The 18,514-nt window shown below is 45.2% G+C and overlaps 1 protein-coding gene across 1 annotated transcript; it reads right to left on the reverse strand.

Annotated features, from left to right (window-relative positions):
- Positions 1-2,990: 2,990 nt before the first annotated feature.
- On the reverse strand, positions 2,991-10,942 carry LOC307228894 (axin-1-like; the record flags this gene model as incomplete). Its single annotated transcript, XM_079998738.1, has 13 exons — positions 10,831-10,942; positions 8,934-9,591; positions 8,409-8,602; positions 8,090-8,239; positions 7,520-7,654; positions 7,260-7,356; positions 5,806-5,943; positions 5,315-5,720; positions 4,730-4,907; positions 4,433-4,606; positions 3,468-3,770; positions 3,208-3,357; positions 2,991-3,117 (listed from the first exon to the last, which is right to left on the reverse strand). The coding sequence occupies exons 2-13, from the start codon at positions 9,519-9,521 to the stop codon at positions 2,991-2,993; spliced, it is 2,640 nt and encodes an 879-aa protein (XP_079854864.1). The 5' UTR covers positions 9,522-9,591; positions 10,831-10,942.
- Between the last annotated feature and the right edge of the window lie 7,572 nt (positions 10,943-18,514).

An 18,514-nucleotide genomic window follows, 5' to 3' on the forward strand; every position in this document is an offset into this window, starting at 1 on the left:
AAGAGAGTGGCCTGGTCTGATGAATCATGTTTTCTTCTACATCATGTGAATGGTTGGGGTCCGATTAGATCGAGCATCCGTGGGATGTGCTGGAACAACAATACATGGGGGCCCCACCTCGCAACTTAAGAGGACTTAAAGAGTCTACTGCTAACGTGTTGTGCCAGTGTTTTATTTGAAATACATATTGTAACCATGAAAATGCTTTCCAATATATAGAACTGAATCCTATACAGAATATCTGTACTATACAATTCAATTTATTCTTGTAGAAATGTATTTTGTAGTTGAAATGCAAAGTCCTCGCCTTAGTGTTAGAATAAAATAAGAGTGCAGGCCTTAACTCAGTATATTACTCCAACAGAATATCAACGCAATGTGATGGGTGGCTCAAAGGCAGATTTTAAAATATTGAAGCTGAGATTTATTTATAAAGAACCATCAGTGGAAACGAACACATACGAGACATGCTTATTCAGCATCTTTATTACGAAGTACCTTTTTAAAAGAAATGTACAAGTGGAACCAGCACATTGACATCTTGGTGTTTACCATTGAAAACAGAAACACCATGGGCATGTGGTGCAGGTTTGAAGACACGTATGAAATGATAATGTACATATTTACAGCAGATTTATCCAGAAGTTAACAGATTGGAGTGAGCATGCGGTTTCCTACATATAAAATGGAACTGGTTGAAAATAAAAGCATACATTAAAACCATGGATCGGTTCAACATATTTAGACTAACATGATATAAAGGCACTGTGTTTCACACAAGTCAACGATACAACAGACAGCTGTTTCTCCATCTTGGAAGTAATTATAATAACAATCACAAGAACAACTCTTAATATTCATTCATCCATCCATCCCAAGTCATTCTTCCTAACAAAATCAGATTACATATATATCAACAAAAGGACCATAGCAATCTGCAGATAAACATTAAAAACAAAAATAGATAACTCAACTTATCAGGAAACCATTTCACATAAAGAACATGCTTGGTGATTATTAAACTTACATTTTTTGTATAAACAAATATATATATATCTAAAACTTTAAATTTCGTATTGAAGGCATAATGAGTTGAAGCAAAGACAATGTTTTTTCCTCCATCCTATATTTTCCCTTACAAAGCCAGATCGAGGACTAATTCTATTTGACTTTCCTGCGAGATATAGGCTCTACTCTTTTTGAGCACAATCTAGATTGAACGGTATGTATAACGAACAGACTATATATGGCAAACAGCTGAAGATTAAATATACAAGAAATAGTGACAGGAGTTATGAACGTCCTCTAAAAACAAAGAAAGGGTCACACCCAATCAACAACAGAATACATTCAATCCCATTAGTTGGTTTGGAGGCAATAATGTATTTTCTTGGGTTCTCTAATAACATCTTTCTCTGGAGTGGGCAACTTAGTTGTAGTCATTTCATATCAAATCATTTATCGATTTAATTTTTTTTATTTGATGAGAAAATGAGATTCATCATAGATTCCATTTAAGTTAACGTTATATTTGATACTCAACGGCACAGAGAGACAAGGATTATGCGTTTAAGACACACAATATGCTCTTTGGCTGGGTTTCAGAATACAGACTTGCCCGCACTCGCATAAATGCACGCACTAATATTAAGCGCAAGCATTCTTAAAAAAATAAAATAAAAATTATAATAATAATAAATGGCACTGGCCAGGCAGGCACCTGGACTGTACACAGGATCTTCATAGTGGAGAGGAGCAACATATATTAGAGAATGCCATGTCCATGCAACAGCAATACATGATACAGTCCATGGACAAACAGCTTTTTTTAGTTCACAAAAACCTTTCCACCTGAATCCAAGGTTGGCCTTGAACTGCCCCCCCACCAAATGAAAAACAAAATTGGGTTCAAACACACATTAACAAACACCCACAGAATACAATTGGGATAATTTGAGGAAGAGGAAAAGAAAGAAAAACAAGATGCTCCCCTGAAAAACCTTTAAACATACACAAATGATTTATACAACATTAAATTGAGATATGAAGAATGTATAGGCTGTGTCAATACCTAATAGTACCTGCCTTGTATATACATAATGAAAATAAAATGAGAGCAAGTCTTAAGAATACTTGCCAGGTCAAAAATATGTAGCTTTGGTAAACATGTCATGTGTGGTAGAGAACTCTTGCCAATAAACAGAATGGTGTGACTAATCATTACATGACATCTAGGAATCAGGTGAGCAAGTTCCTTTGCTGAGGCTATGAAGTCAACAAGAGAAGAATGAAGAGAGAACCCATTCTTCAAAAAAAAAAAAATAAAAAAAAAATAAAATAAAAAAAAAATTAAAAAAAAAGCCTCTCCTCTTGCTCACTTACTGATCAGGAACAGCGTGGAAGGCAGCAAGTCTGCAGAACAGAATGAAGCTGCATTCTTTGCCGTCCCGAGCACCGAGTTTCTGTGGTAATGTAGCAGCATCGTAATGGTATGCAGAGGAGGTTCTTCTCCAGAGCAGTGGAAGTGGAAGACAAGTTAACCTCTCTCCTTCCAGCCACGCTTCACCCCTCCCACCCAAAAGGAGTTGGAGGTGAACGTCCGAATAGATACGCGTTTTTAAAACAGTCCTCCTCGAAAATCCACAATGGAGACAATAGCCAGCAAAATCCTTTGTGCTCCACTTCCGCCGCTCCCATATCAACCGCCAGGCATCGACTCTTTAAGTAGGTTTTAACTGAGCATTTGACACTTGCATTACTTCACCGAAACGACCCCCCTCAACGCTCAAGGCCTAGTTCCATACACGCTCCACCATCTCCCTTCTGCCTCACGTTTCATCTTCCATCAAGTTTCATTCATGGCGTCACTCTGTTGAATTCTTTTTTGTATCAGGAGTCCTCGTCCTTCTCTTCGTGTCTCCTCCAGGCACTGATTTTTCACAACCCCACCACCCCCGCCTCATTTTTCCCCATGCGATCACACCATATTTTCAGTCAACCTTCTCCACCTTCCCAATGATCTTCTCCTCAAAGATGGGCAGGATGGCGTCGTCCTCGCGGACCTCCTCGAACACCACGCCGCAGTCAAACTCATCGCTCACCTTCTTAAAGTAGAACCTAAATGGAGATGGAAAACGAGCATTTAGCATCACTCAAGGTTAATACATTGTAGCTTGTAAATAAATACATAACAAATACAATTCTCACCTGTAATGGCCCTTCTTAGTGAGCAGCTCCTTGAACTGCCCCAAAGTTACCACGCGACCTTTGACCGATGTCCGGTATGGGATTGGCTCTCCACAGAAATAGTATGCGACTGTTATGTTCTCACACACCTGACGCTTGCCAGACTTATGTCTAAAAGAGAGAAAGGAGTTGATGAAAAAATGTAACACACACACACACACACACACACACACACACACACACACACACACACACACACACACACACACACCTACACCTACCGCAGTTTGGCTTGCTGTATGGCGGTCCTTCTCCGCTCCTCCTCCAGCCTCCTCCTAGCCTCCTCCAACTGGGTGAGGGGGTTGGGGGCTGGGTTGGGGGGCATGGCTGGGTCCTGGATAAAAGGATGAGAAGGCTGGATCTGGGCAGAGGACGAGCAGGGGATGGAGGAGGAAACTGTGGAGGAGGGATTGTTCCGCAGCTGTGCGGACACCCAGGGGTGGACAGCCCCGGGACGTTCCACAGAGGTGGGTCGTGGAGACTCTGTGCTACTCCCCATCCTCCTGGAGCCGGTCGTGGTGCCCCTGGAAAAGGCAGGGGAAAAGGCACAAAATGTCAGAGGGCCTACCAAAATTATCTTTTGCTCTCTTATCAGTCTCAAACTCTCTGTGCAAACTCTCTTTACCACCCATTCCTATTCAATGTGATAAATGCCACGGCCCAATTTGAAATCTGAAAATCTTCTCTGGCCCACCCAAACCTTTAATCACAACTTCGATCAACACATAAGATGCGATCCAGATCAAAAATAGATCAGATAGATTAAGAATAAAGTAATTAAAATCCCAAAGCTTTGTTTTATTGGTTCTGATTCTTTTTTTTTTTTTTTTATGTAAATATTAAATCATAAATATTTTATGGTCATTTCAAACTTAATTACAAAATTTAACATAAAAACCCTTTTATTTATTTTTTGTAAATGACCTCTTGTGGCCCACCTGCAGTACCGTCATGGCCCACCAGGGGCCGCGGCCCACACTTTGGGAAACACTGATATAGGCAATACACTGTAAATAGTCAAATCCAAATGTTCACAAACGTACATTTGTGTAATAGACTTGATTCAGGCTATAAGTGTCCCACTTAAAATACAAAGTGGATGAAGCCCATTTGCCAACATCGGCTCAAATTTGCAGAATCTGCAGAGAAGTGGTAGATTGACGGTATGTGTTCCTGTGCAACTGACCCGTGCAAGCTCTTCTTGTGTCTGAGAGCCTCTCCCTCCATCATCCACTGCAGGATCTTCTGGTTCCTCTCCAGGTCCTCCATTGGCACCTGGTTCTCCCGGCTGCTGTCCTCACCTTTGCCAGGCATGTCACTCTTCTTGCAGCTCCGTCGAGACAGCGTACTACCTTTACTGCTGCAATATCAACACAAACAGACATGACAGTTTAGGTTTTCAAGCAACACAGTCATTGCTTCACAATCACAAATCAACAACAACACACCGTCTCGATAAATACATGTGGATGCATGCACACACCTGGACCCCATGCCCTCGAGCGTGCTGGCTCCAGCACCGTCAGCATAGTTCCGGCTGCGGGCGGCGTACTGGCCGGCTGGATCTCCGTTCCAGAGAAAGTTGGCCGGGGGCCTGGGGCCCGTCTCTTCCTGGCCCTCCCGGCCTCGGTGGTGGTACAGCTGCTTGTGGTGATGTCCACCTGGGTGAGATAACGATACAAACTTTATTCATATCCGGAGAGAAATTGCAGTGTCACAGCAGCTGACATCAAAAATAGGCAATAACAATAATAATCAAGTACTAAGAATACAAATGAGAAAGGAAATCCTCAGAATTTTATGAAAATTTGAGAATGTAAAACAAACGAAAATTATTAAAAAGCAATATGATAAACCAAAAAAAAACAACAACAATAAATTTGGTAGTATACAACAAAACTGAAAATTAACTAGAGGATAGAAACATTTTTTTTTTTTAATTCAATCTGACAATAAATAAACCATAAAAATAAACAAATACAATGTACAATAACCCTAATAATAGAAGACTGATAAGCACACGTTGGCCACCCTTACTACAAACACCACCCTCCCATTTCCTCCATACCTTTAACCCCAGCAGCGGGCGGACCATGCCCTCCCCCTCGGTGAGGAGGGTAGTAGGAGGGGGGATAGTGAGGTGGGGCGACTCCACCGTCGGGTGAACGCGACGATTTGGGAGGAGTGTGTCGCCCCCCTCCGCCCATGCTGGTGTTGGTTGCCCCCGGCGACTGACAGCCTGGCGTTTTCATGACCCGCTGCACGTGGTCGTCTAAAATGGACTCTGGGTCATCGTCATTGGCGTCCTCCATGGCGACCAGGCCGCCGTATGTCGCCACTGTCGCCGCATTTGCGGTCGTTTCGGAGTAACGAGCGCCATACAGCGGCGGAAATGACGACGGAAGGGGAAGTGGTACGCTATGGGAGGACAGGGATGTTACCATGGAGACGTCGGCATCGTCCCCCTCTTCCTCCTGTTGTGATAGAGATGCATTTGAGTGGAAACTGCAAATTCATATGCATGCGAGCGCACATTCATGTGAACCGATCCAAACTCACCAGGCGGACTCTCTTCAGCCGCTCCTCGAGTCTCTCTTGAGCCTCCCTCTCTCTCAGAACCGTCTCCAGTCGGCTAATGAGCTCGGCTGCAAACCTCTCAGGCTCCACGTGGATGTCCTTTGGCATGCGGTACGTGCGCTGCACACAGACATACACATACTCTTAACACGAGTTTTCAAACACTGCTAATAAAGGGCTACATGAATAAACAACTGGGCATAAAGCAAAGGCGCTAATTATCTTCGAGTAACAAAAACGTTGATGAAAACCGCGATTGGAATTCCAACCTAGAATTGAAAAACAAACAAGCAAAAGACAGGAGTTGTGCTTATAGGCCATTATTTAACAACAGATTGTTTACCAATAAAAAGGTGCAAGCTCAAACAAGCCAGAAATGTTTTGTTGCAGTATCTTGATCTCGATCTTTTCTTTCACATCCATAAAATCTAGTGAAAAATTATTATTCCACAATGAAAACTTTTGTACACTCCTCAAACAACTTGCAAGCATAAAAAATTAAATAAAAATCATCAAACCAGCTGATCAGCTTGTATCACAAGCAGGGATGCCACAGTGAGGAATTTTTCAAACCGGTTAATAAACTCACGACAACAACTCTCCCCTAAACTCGGTGGCTGGAACATTGTTAAGGTGTTAAGTAATCCCAGTTGAATTTAGTTGTTATTTAAATTCTATCACGTCCCCAAAACACATTGAATTGCTTTGTTGTTGAAATGTGCTATATAAATAAACTTACCTTGGCTTGCTGACTCACTTAATTAAGGCTAAGCCAGTTCAGTTATGTGGACATTCAAGCCTCTATCACAGTATATTTAAAAGGTTGCATGTCATCTCTTCTTGTGTATGTCACGGCTAAATAAATATAGGTGTAATGTCTCTACAATTATATAAAATCACAGACTTCACTGTATTATCAAAATATGAATTGATTCAATTGTGTGCATTGCCCAGCAAAATTAGAAAAATGAAAATGTCAAGAGTTTTTGCCAGCTTTTCAGGTATATTCTGCAATGTTTTAATGCCTATGGAAAAAATGTAAACTCACAGGGTATGAAAAAAAAAAAAGAAACAAATTTGGCTAGATTTCTGCACAATATTCAATATCATAAAGAGGTATATAATAGCGAAATCGATATATTCCTTTCAGGCTTCTGCATAGCACAACAATTGCATGCATTGACAGTTAGAATTACACCACACCACTGTAGCCTTGAAAAAATAATTAGTAGCAGCTGCAATACACAGAAAAGCCAATGGCATCATTGCAACTGTCAATAATAAAGTAAATTGAGCATTTGTTTTCAATCATAAAGAGATCTTTTAAATTTGCACTCTAAAAGCCTTATATCCCATCTTTTGCAGCTAAGCTTTAGGGAACAGTGACATTTGCGATTCTCACCATGAGGTTGGGCAGAGGTGTCATGATAACTTACAGGTATATGAGGTAGGGGTACACGTCCATTGGCTTTGGCACTTTCATGCATCTCTCGACGATGCTGCTTACGATATCGATATGGAGGAATACCATCTCTGCGGAAACACCCACAAAAACAAAGACACAATCACAAATCTTAACATTGTATCAGCCAATAGTGAGGTTGAGTATAAATGTTGAGATTGTGTGTGTGCCATAACAGTGGATAAAGAAAAAAGGTCCCTGCATGGATGTGATGGTTTGAGTATATCCACTTACACGCTGCTGTCGGTCAATGAAAGAGTGTCTGCGTCGCTTGACATACTCTGCTGCTCGCTGTCGTTGGCACTTGTTGCTGGAGCACGAGCATAGCCCATGTTGACATAATATGGGTTCACCGGCTCTTTCCATGGTCTGAGAATGAATGCAGAGGTTTGACAAGTACTTGCATTAAACACGTGTGTACATATACAAATGACCACATTAAGAATGCCGTCATAAGATTCAGGCTCTAACCCAGTCAGAACATGATTTGTACAGAGCAATAGGTTTTCTTCTTGGTAAATAAAATGCATTTCTAGCCACTAGGAGAATTCAAGCGCGTTATACACCTCTCATTCACACAAAGGTGTGCAGTTCCTAGACATAGTAAAGTATCTCACTCAAGGACATCTTGCCCCCCCCCCCCCTTTTTTTTTTTTTTTAGTTGTTTTTTTTTTAAACCAGGGATAGTGTTCCAGCTAGCAACCCCCATGCCAGGCAGCCACTCTACCTCAGAATTTGGGTTAATAAAATCACAAAGGTACATCTTTTCCTCAATGAAAAACTATTCCCGACCACCACACCCACCTGTACTCCCTGCTGTCCGGCTTCCTCCGGGCGGTGGAGGCTCTCTGCGGCGCCGTCTCCATCAGCAGTCTGTGCGTCAACCTGCTTGCTGGTGTATCTCCACACTCATCTTTATCCTCTTCTCCTGCTTCTCTCATTTCTCCTCCACACCTAAAAGTCAAATATATTAATGCGTGTTTTTTTTTTTTACAAGCAACAAAGAATGAGCATTTACCAAATATCCACCATTTAATGCTTTGTCACAGGATGAAGGACAAATATCGGCCCCCAGGGACAGAAAATGATTTAATGATGGTGTAAATTTAAAAGCTCTGCTTACTTCCACTCTTCATCCTCAGCCAGCGTGGGCAGGTACCCCGGCACGGGCTTCACCATCCCCGAAGACGGGCTCTGATCGCTGGGGTTCGGCTTGGGGCTCTCCCCTCCCGTTCGAGTGTACTCCAGATAGAGGTCAGACTTGAGGAACAAGGGGTAGGTGTTCTCCTCCATTGTGGTCTGGATCTCTGTCTGGGCCTGAATTAACGATTGGACATTGTTGCATCATTTCAAGTTTAAACAAGTGCTATTTTGGACAGATCTCAAACAGTACTCAAAAAATGTTATGTTTTAAATTAAATAGTGGCTTGTTGTATAAACTTGATTTTATCCCAGAGAAGTTGTTTCTTACTATTATAATTTTGTTAAGATGAATGTAGATATGTAAATTAAAGATGCAAAAAAAGTGTGTGTGTGTGTGTGTGTTTTTGGGGGGGGGGGGGGGGACTCCTGATATTGACTGGCTATTACATTTCCCAGTAATCTTTATATTCCAGAAGCAATATGAATGTTAGGAAAGTTGAGTCACCTGTTCGAACATGGCAGGATCAGGATGCGGCCGCACTACACAGTCTCTGATGAAGCTCTTTGTGGCCGGTTTGATCTGCCTGGATACGATCCCGGTGCCATCCACGATGTACTTCCTGTAAATGGCCTTGGCCAGCTTGGACCTCTTCTCCTGGCTCGTCTTGCGGAACCCCGAACAGGCAAACCAAAAGTCCAGGAGGTCTGCGCACCCTTCCTGGCACAGGAAGTTCCGGAACAGCTGGATGCCTTCCTGGTCGTCCAGGAGGGAGTGAAGCGACTCCGCCCACTTCAGGTAGGGAGGCGTGGGCGAGGCCGAACCCTCTGGCTCGTACCCGAGGTCCAGGTCTGGGCGGCGCGGGGTCGCGGACGACGAAGACGGCGTGTAGCTCGGCAGATCGGCCATTTTGGACGAGGAGGACGATGCGGGAAAGTAAAGGGCCTGGGACTGGACCGGGGGCTCCAAGTCCGACCCCTCCTCACCGGGGACGGGGGGCCTTGGAGCGTCCTCCGTGAAGTGGGCCGGGACACCGTGAGGGGCCACCCCCCCGCCCCGGTACCCGATCCCATGCGACTCTCGGACCACACTCATGTCTCTGGTCGCAGCAAGTAGAGGTCAGATCTTCCTCTACGGCAAAGATTCTGCTGTCAAACAGTTGTCCCTGAGATGCGGAAAAGAAACGTAAAACACTTTAAAACACAACATCAGACCTCATGTTCAAATGGCACCATCACAGCTACAGCAACTATTTACTTTAAATCACTCGTTCAACATTCACTTCTTGACTTTATCTTGGGAAAATTTAAGGCACATGAAATTGGGATGAATCAACGGAGGGTTTGTCAAGTGGTTCATATTCTCAAAAGTGTCATCAATAGCGATCATTCCGCTGTTGCTATAGTTATTAGCATCGGCTTCTTGTTTATAGTTTTTAGACCGCAAGCGTTGGAGTTCAGTTTAATACTCTCTCAATCTTAATCAATTTTAACATCATTTAAGATTAGGGTTTGGGTCCACGGTGGACTTAGGGTTTTATGACAGTAAATTTGACTCTGGTGCATTAGAACTCATGAAGAATAAACATTTGGATAAACAAAACGAGCTGTGTGAGTTTATGTTGAAATCAACACCTCTAAAATTCAAATATAAGACTCGTTAATCACTTTAAAAGGCCCACTATTTGTAAAGAAAGTGAATTGAAAACTTCTTCAAAGAGCTGCAGACTCCATGTTTACTATGGGGAGTTGGTTAAAGTAAAACAAAATACAGTTTGAGCTCAAAACTACAGGGAAACCGACATTTCCGCGCCGGGATGCGAGTCTGGATCAGCACGCAAGCGGCTCCAAAACCCGGTGTCGGCCGCGCAGCTTCTAAAGCCGGGACCGGAGGAGCTGCCTGGCTGCGCTCCGGTGCTTTGAAGTGGGGGATCTCATTCATCTCGGCCTGCAGAGACGGTGGGGGATGGGTGGAAGGAACAAAACTCTACAACCACACAAGGCGGGCCTGCGCAGCGCTACTTCCAAAGCACTTCACCCCCCGTTTCTAAGACACTTTCACCCCCGAAAAAATGGTCGGTGCGACGCGCTGGTTTGGAGTCAACGACACACGTTTAGGGAACGTCCGAGCACAGATGAAACAACAGAGGGTCGGGATGGCACGTTTTTCCACGAGTTAGCTCCCCCAGTGTGCTGGGTGGTTATCCACCCGGGTTTGTTCTGACGACAACCACACTTTACAACGCCCCGCGGGGGGAATCCGGGAGGCTCCACCGGCGTGTCGGCGACTTTCGCTGCCTCGGTGCGTTCGCTAGTTAGCGACCTCCGTGCGCTCGCTAGTTAGCTACCCCAGTGTGCTAGCTAGTTAACTGCCGTCCCGTGTTTTCAGAAAGACTCAGTCCTACCGTCTCTGGTAGCCCGATCCCCTTAATCCACCGCATCGGGGATACTGGCGTGACCTGTAGGATCCGATACGCGGCATAGGGGCAGATTTCCGATGTAAAGCACTGAGGAAACAAGCCGCCGTCTTGCCCTTAGCTCCCCATGGTGGCTAGCCGCTAGCTTCTGGGAGCAACAACACACAGCCAGGGGAGACGTGCGCGTGCGCCTTGTTGTGCGTGAAGCGTGCCCGTGTGATCCGGTGCTAGAGACACAAGACGTAGAAGAACCACTCGCCGAAAAACCGCGGTTCAACGAGCCACGCGTCGAATCAAAATACTCTGATAGTAAACTTTAACGGCTATGCAATTAAAACAAAAAAAAAACAAAAAAACGCGGCAAACTGTTGTCGGGTTGCGCGTCTATTTGCGATGAACGAACGGAAGTCAACGAGCTGTTTCGTAAAATCTAATTCGTGAAATAAAAGCGTTTTTGGATACAAACAGCGGTGAGCTGCACTTGTTTCCGCGCTGATGCGAAAACTCAACGCGGGTTCCGCACAAACGTCGCGTTCCCCCATTTAAATACGGTTTATTTTAATCGACGCGGCCGATCTATGGGACGCGTTTCTGTGCAGTGCAGGGGGAGGCCGGCAGCGCCCCCGGCGGCGAGGAGAGGTCACTACACCGCGCGACACGGCGCTTACCCCCCCCCCCCCCCTAGCGGCGAGAAGAGGTCACTACACCGCGCGACCAGCCCCCGGTCGTGTTCCCTGCAGCTCTGCGGGGAATCTCCTGCAGCTCTGCTCCACTTGGTTCGACGGGTATCACCTCGCATATCACAACTTCCTACATTTAAGAGCTATATTTAAGAGCAATGGAATGTCGGTAGCAGAGGCAAAAGAGTCACGCTTTTAAAAAAAATTGCCATGCCTGCATTTGAAAGTAAAATGCACAACCCGATTATAATATTTGATGAGCAAAGGCAATTAAATACAACCAGTTCCTGCTCATTTTCATCCTAACATAGACGCTATTTAATCAGGGACGCATGCAAAATCCACAAATTCCTGTCAGACATATGCATATATACAGTATAAATATAGTAAATATATACACAGTATATATATATATATATATATATATATATATATATATACACACACACACACTGAACATATATATATATATATATATATATATGTATATAATTGTTTTAATCATAGAAAGGCGTCTTTCTTTTCTTACCTTTGACCAGGTGTTCAATCGACGGAGCCCATCCCTGGTGGAGGAGTCACTGGCAGGATGGAGCCAGGACATGCCGCCACCAAGCTGAGGATCCTGCTGCCTGTCACTGTCTGTACTGGACTGTCAGTCGGCAGCACCAAGCTGTGTGTGTGTGTGTGTGTGTGAGAGAGAGAAAGAGAGAGAGAGAGAGAGAGAGAGAGAGAGAGAGGGAGAGAGAGAGAGAGAGAGAGAGAGAGAAAGAGAGGGAGAGAGAGAAAGAGAGGGAGAGGGAGAGATGGCTCAGAGTAAAATTGACTGTCATTACAATTCTCATTAGAAATAATAAATCCAGAAAAAGGAATATGACCTGTCACCAATTTGAGGAAATATACTCTTCTCTATAATTTATATTATAAATGTGTGCAATGAGAGCACAATAGCAAGAGCCAAGCAAAATAAGAAAAGTTATGTTAATATCCTCCTTGTTCAATAAGGTGTTTTCCTGAACCCCCGACCACACCGGCTGTGAGCTGTCCGAAGTGGAGATGTGAAGGTCCGGCGGCTCAGGTGAGGTCCAGACCCCCGTCTCACTTCCTGTCCACCTCTGGTTCAGCTTTGCATCCATGGTATTCTTCACCTGGGTGGTGGGAAGATAATCATTAAGAAAGCACAGATTGCACAAGTGGTGACAGATTGGATGGAATGAGGCTGGAGCGAAGACAATGATAATGATAAAATAATGATGAAGATGTAAGATGATAAAATGTGTGAAAAAAAAAAAAGTATTTGATTGTCACGACGAGCAAGATGTACAAGGTTAGATACACAATTCACTATGAAGATGTATTTTCACCTCCATTGTTTATCTCTACCACACATACACACACACACATACACACACACTCCCTCTGGCTCTCACACACATGCGCACGCAGGAAGCCTCTGCTGTGGAGGTGCTGTTGCTGCTCTGCCCCTAGAGACAAAGCACGGAGGGCAAAGAGAGAATACTGAGGCAAATGAACTTGACCTTTTGCAATGTCTTAGTGAGGAGGGCGGGGGGCATGTTGGCGCTCATGAATCTATAATGAATTGTGTGTGTGTTTGCGTGCGTGTGTGCACCCGCACACCTGTAAGCTCGAAGCTGCGAGAAGGTCACGTCACAGGGGGAGGCAGCAGCAGACCTGCTGTCTATTTGTTATGCTCACTGACTCAGAACGGATGTGAACCCATAAGCACGACACAAAAACGATCAGGTAAGAAGTCAAAGTCCACGAGGTTTATTCCAAAAGACAGGCGGGGGTCAAAAGCAAGAGACCGGTCAGAGAAGGTAAACTTACAGGGAACAGGCTGAGAATCAGGGTCCAGGGAATTAGGGTCCAGGGAATCAGGTTTGGGTTTGGGTTTGGGTTTGGACAAAAGGAAACAAGTAGTAGTTCAGGTAAGCTGGAGACAGAGCGCAGAACAAAGGGAAGCTGACTGGTAGTAATAATAGGGACTAATGAGGGAATGAGCTGTAGGCCGGGGACACCAGGTGAAGGGAAGGGAGTGACAGCAAAGCAAAGCAGACTCTCCTAAAGCGGCTTGAGTCAAGAGACTTGGAAAGGTGGGAATGGATGTGGAGAGACTGCGGAAGATTCATGCGAACAGCTGCTGGGTTGATGATCTTGCCTATGGAGAATGGCCCTACTACGCGTGGGGCCAGCTTTCTGGACTCAACCCGGAGGGGTGAGTTCTGCGTAGAGAGCCAAACTTTCTGTCCCCGAGTGTAGGCGGGAGAGGTCCGGAGAGAGGTGGGACCGCGGAAGACGGGGAATGGGCAGAGGGGAGTTGTTGTTCTGTGAGCGTACAGGACATGCGGCCACAAACTCCCGGGTGTCCCGATCCATGGATTCCCACCAGAAACAATGTCTGAGAATTTGAATTGAGAGTCCTGGCTAGCCCTAGATGGCAAGCTAACCGAAAGGAGCATCCCCACTGCTTTACCTGAGAGCGTGCATCAGCTGGCACGAAAAGGCAGATATCAGGCTATGTGCTGGAAGATGGGGGGGGTTGGAAAGACCTTTACCTTCTGCTCCACCTACCACACCGACTATGCAGGATCATGGCAGAATCTCCTCTGGCTGTGAAGGATGACCCTCAGTTTGGTAGACACAAGAAAGGGTGTCAGGTTTGGTTTTCTTTGATCCTGGCCGGTATGAAAGAGAAAAGTCAAATCCATTAAAAAAACAGCACCCACCTGGCCTGTCTGGGACTCAGCCGCTTGCCTTGCCGGATGTATTCCAAGTTCTTGCGCTCATTCCAGACAATGAACGGTGGCTCTGCTCCCGTCAACCAGTGCCTTCCCCCTTCTTCAACAGCAGCTCGACTGCCAACAGCTCCCATTTCCCAATGTCATAACTGCGCTCTGCAGGGGATAACTTGCGAGAGAAGTAGGCGCAGGGGTGACGTTTTTGGTCGACAGCAGCTTTCTGGGGGAGTACGCCCCCTATGTCCAAATCGAAGGTGTCCACCTCCACCACAAACTGACGAGAGGGGTCAAGCAAGTTGAGAATGGGTGAGGAGGTGAACTATGTCTTTAACTCTGCAGCAGGTGACCAGAAGAAAGGAGAACTTGGGGAGGTCAATGCAGTGAGTGGTGCCGCCACCAGGCTATCGTTCCAGATGAACCTTCTGTAGAAGTTGGTGAACTTCCAAGAACTCCTGCAACTGCTTCCTGGAGGCCTGTCGACGACCGCCTGAACCTGGGCTGGGTCTATCAGCGCATTCCCTTCAACAAACACAAAGCCTGAGAAGGAGACCATGGGCACATGGAATTCGCACTTCATGGTCTTTACAAACAGCTTGTTCTCCAGAAGCCTCTGGAGAACACACTTGACATGGCGAACATGCTACTGTTCAGATTTGAAGAAGATAAGGATATCATCCAGGTAGACAAATACATTCATAAAGTCTCTGAGAACATCATTCTCCATGATGAAGGCAAACTTATCCAGCAGGGAACAGGCAGAAAACCATAGTCCAGGGAATCCAGCAAAGGTTCGGATGGATCTATTTTTGTATTATTTTTGCAACAAGCAAAATTTCGCTTTTTGACCTGGTGGGACTCACTGTTGTTACAATAATGCAATGCATTACCAGAAATATATGGATCGTTTGATGTTTGCCTGTTGGTAGTCTACTGTGGTGTGGGGGTGGTGTGGTTAAAGCAGCCAGGGTCTAGTTAATTGGGCCCGCAATTGGGTTGGCTTTATGCCTGTTGCTTGTTAGAGCAATTAATGAGCACAGGTTAAATCAGCCCCCCCCCCCCCCAATGTTTCCATTTGCTCCAGGCTTGTTCCATCTTGCCCACTCTCTTCAATAAACTGATACGTTTCAACACCATCCCCAGTGTCTCTGTGTCGAATGGCCCTGAAAAAGCCTCTTGGATGGCATGTGGCAGGTGGAATGCCGCATCTACATTAAAATGTAATTGTTGTTTGTTGTTGTATCTATGGGTCTTGTATCTGCATTGAAATAGAAAATCCCAGTTTTAAAAAAAAATATCTATGTGTTCTGTAAAAACGAAAATGTCGTTTGTAACCTTATGGCACCAAATATGAAAAGATAACTGAACTAAGACATAACTCTCGCAGAACCACACTAACTGCTTTCTTATTGCATTGATTAAACCCTTTGTTGACTAGCTCGAGTTGCATGGTCTCAGTATGAACACTATATTAGTCCATTAGTTACGAATGGACAATTACTTTTAATACCTTAATTTCTGTTAAAAAAAATTAAAAAAAATCATATTTTGTGAGCTGAAGATGCCTTCTTATACCACCAAAATCGAGCTCTTTGTCAGTGTACTTATGCAGCTTGGAGTCCTTTGTTCCAGCCGTCAGAGTAGATTTAGAAGTCTGTACGGAGGCCTGTCAGAAACAGGCTTATCTCTTGGGGGCCTCCCAACACAAAGACCCATTTAGATGCTCAAAGAGAGTGAAATCTTCATTATGTACCTCTTCAGAGAGCAGCAGACCTCTGCTCCTTAAAAAAAATCAAGTGCAGATGAGCATTTCAATTTGTTTGCATTAGCGACTCAAATGAGACAAATGTGTTGATGAGATGTCCAGAGTGAACCCCATCATTACATTATGAAAACACACATCTGTCCATCCTCGACAGAAAACAATGTAGAAATAAAAGAAGTATGTTCTTTTATTCCTAAATTGTTTTCTGTTTTTTATGTTTTCGGCTCATGTAAAAGAATCCCCTTGCTTTGCATCAAGTGAACAGTTGAGATTAACAAGCAATATGCCAAGAATAATTGGACTGCAGCACCAGTAATGGTGCCGCAATTATAGCATCCAACCGCATATCCATCTATCCATGCATCCATCCACCCCTCTAACCAGCCCACCGACTATCTATCCACCCTTTATCCATCCACAAGCCCCCATCCTCATCCTCCATCCCTCTATCCACCCCACCGTCAATCCATCCATTCATCCAACCCAACATCAATCCATCCATCCACCCCTCCACCCCTCTATCCACCCCACCGGCAATCCATCCGTCCACCCACTCCTCCATCCCTCGATCCACCCCACAGTCAATCCATCCATCCATCCACCTCTCTATCCCTCTATCCACCCAACCGTCAATCCATCCATCCATCCTTCCACCCCTCTATCCATCCATCTGCTGGCCTTTCCCAGCAGTTGCTGCAGTATAGGAGTGTCAGTATATCTACCATGGCATCCTGCTGATGTGTATTGTGATGGGGTTGAATACACCAGCTACCAATATGGCCTCCACCAATACTGGATTAGCCACAGTGGATTAGCTAGCTGCCCTCCTGCTGCTTATTCAAATATTGTTTCACGTATTGTCATCATAGGGAGCAGCTCTGGCCCAGTCGTCTGCAAGCGAGAGAATATACTTAAAGAAAAAAAAAACAAAAAGAAAGAAAATGTCCTTGCATCCACTCGCTCACAAAGCGCTCGATTTTATTTTGGGGTCGATGCGGGATTTGGACCGACTAGTGGTTGATAGGATTTGTTGACGTGTTCGGAGACAATGCGCAACCTCCAATATGGCGAAAAGACAGATTGAAGGATGATGGGAGGCAAAACCCGAGCAAGGCCAAAACCAGCCATGAAAGCGTGTCTTGATGTTTGATACGTATTTCTTTTTCTTTCTCGTCTCTGTTCCTCCTACACACACACACACACACACACACACACTCTCTCACACGCACACACACTCACAAACACACATACACACTTGGGAGTCAAAGCAATTGATGTGCTGCCTTTGATGGCCAAGAGAGGCCTGTATTAACAGTCAAAAGGACCGTGATGAAAGGGCAAAGGAAAAAGAAAGAAAAAAGGGAGGAAATGTGTTATTAGAATGAATAAAAAAAAAAAAAAAGAAACATGATAAAAAACAAAAAATACTTTGGACCGAGCGGCGGAGACGGACAACGGGGCGTAGGTTTTTTTTTTGATGGTTTAATAGTCGCGGAGGAGCGGGTCGGAGGTAGACGGAGATCTTACCGTGCAGGCCCGGCGGTACCCGGTGGCTCGGCGGTTCCGGTATGTCAAGGCGCCGGTCATCTGCTCCGAATGGGCGTCAGGAGCCCGGGCGCCGCGCGGCCGGGGCTCCCCTCGGCGATCCGGCGGCCGGGAGACCGGTGGACGTCCCGTAGTAGAAGCAGTCGCCATCTTTGTCCCGTTGTTGTCTTGGATATCCCCTCCTGCCTCTTCATCCCTCCCTCGCTCCTTTGATCGTGCCTCCCTCCCTTGCTCTCTGCCGCGTGACATCATCACGCAGCGGTATCGACAATCATCAAAGAACCTCCGCGCAAGGGTGTGTGTGTGTCCATCTGTGTGTGCATGCGAGGGAAAAAGGGCATAAATAAAGAGCTAGGAGAGTGTCGTACCCCCCCGGTTCACTTTTGTCACTGCACAGGGATGGATTATTAGCCTGATACAAAAGTATACAAATACGCGCCAGGACCCACCCACAGCAGCCACCCCTCGGCCGGGTGCAGCCACGAGCCCCCCTGCTGTGCCTGCAGCGTTTGATGTTGAATTCAGCAGCTTCTGTCGTTCTGAAGCGCCCGCTTGTCACCCAGCTACATCCTACATCCAAGATGCTCCTGCGAAGAGGAAGGCGCTCTTTGCAACCTTGCCTGAACAAATGGCAGTTATGTCGCTTTTTGGGCGGGCTTGCATGAGATGCAGATTGTCCTCCTTTCACTCGGGCTCTCATTGGCTTTTTTTTCTTTTTTCTTTCCTTAGATCTGACAGCTGGTCAGTACCATCTCCAGTCTTGTTGAGATGTATATCCACTTGGCAAGCCTGCGTATATGTCTGACGATTAGTTTTGACTATTAAAAAACATAACTGCTTCAAGACTACACCACAAACGAATTAATCGCTCAATCCGATGGGAAGCTGAAAAACAATTCAGAAAAAAACAAAAACAAAAATAAGTGATC

Source organism: Zeus faber (genome assembly GCF_960531495.2).
Source record: "Zeus faber genome assembly, chromosome: 4".
In the NCBI taxonomy this organism is placed as follows: Eukaryota; Metazoa; Chordata; class Actinopteri; order Zeiformes; family Zeidae; genus Zeus; species Zeus faber.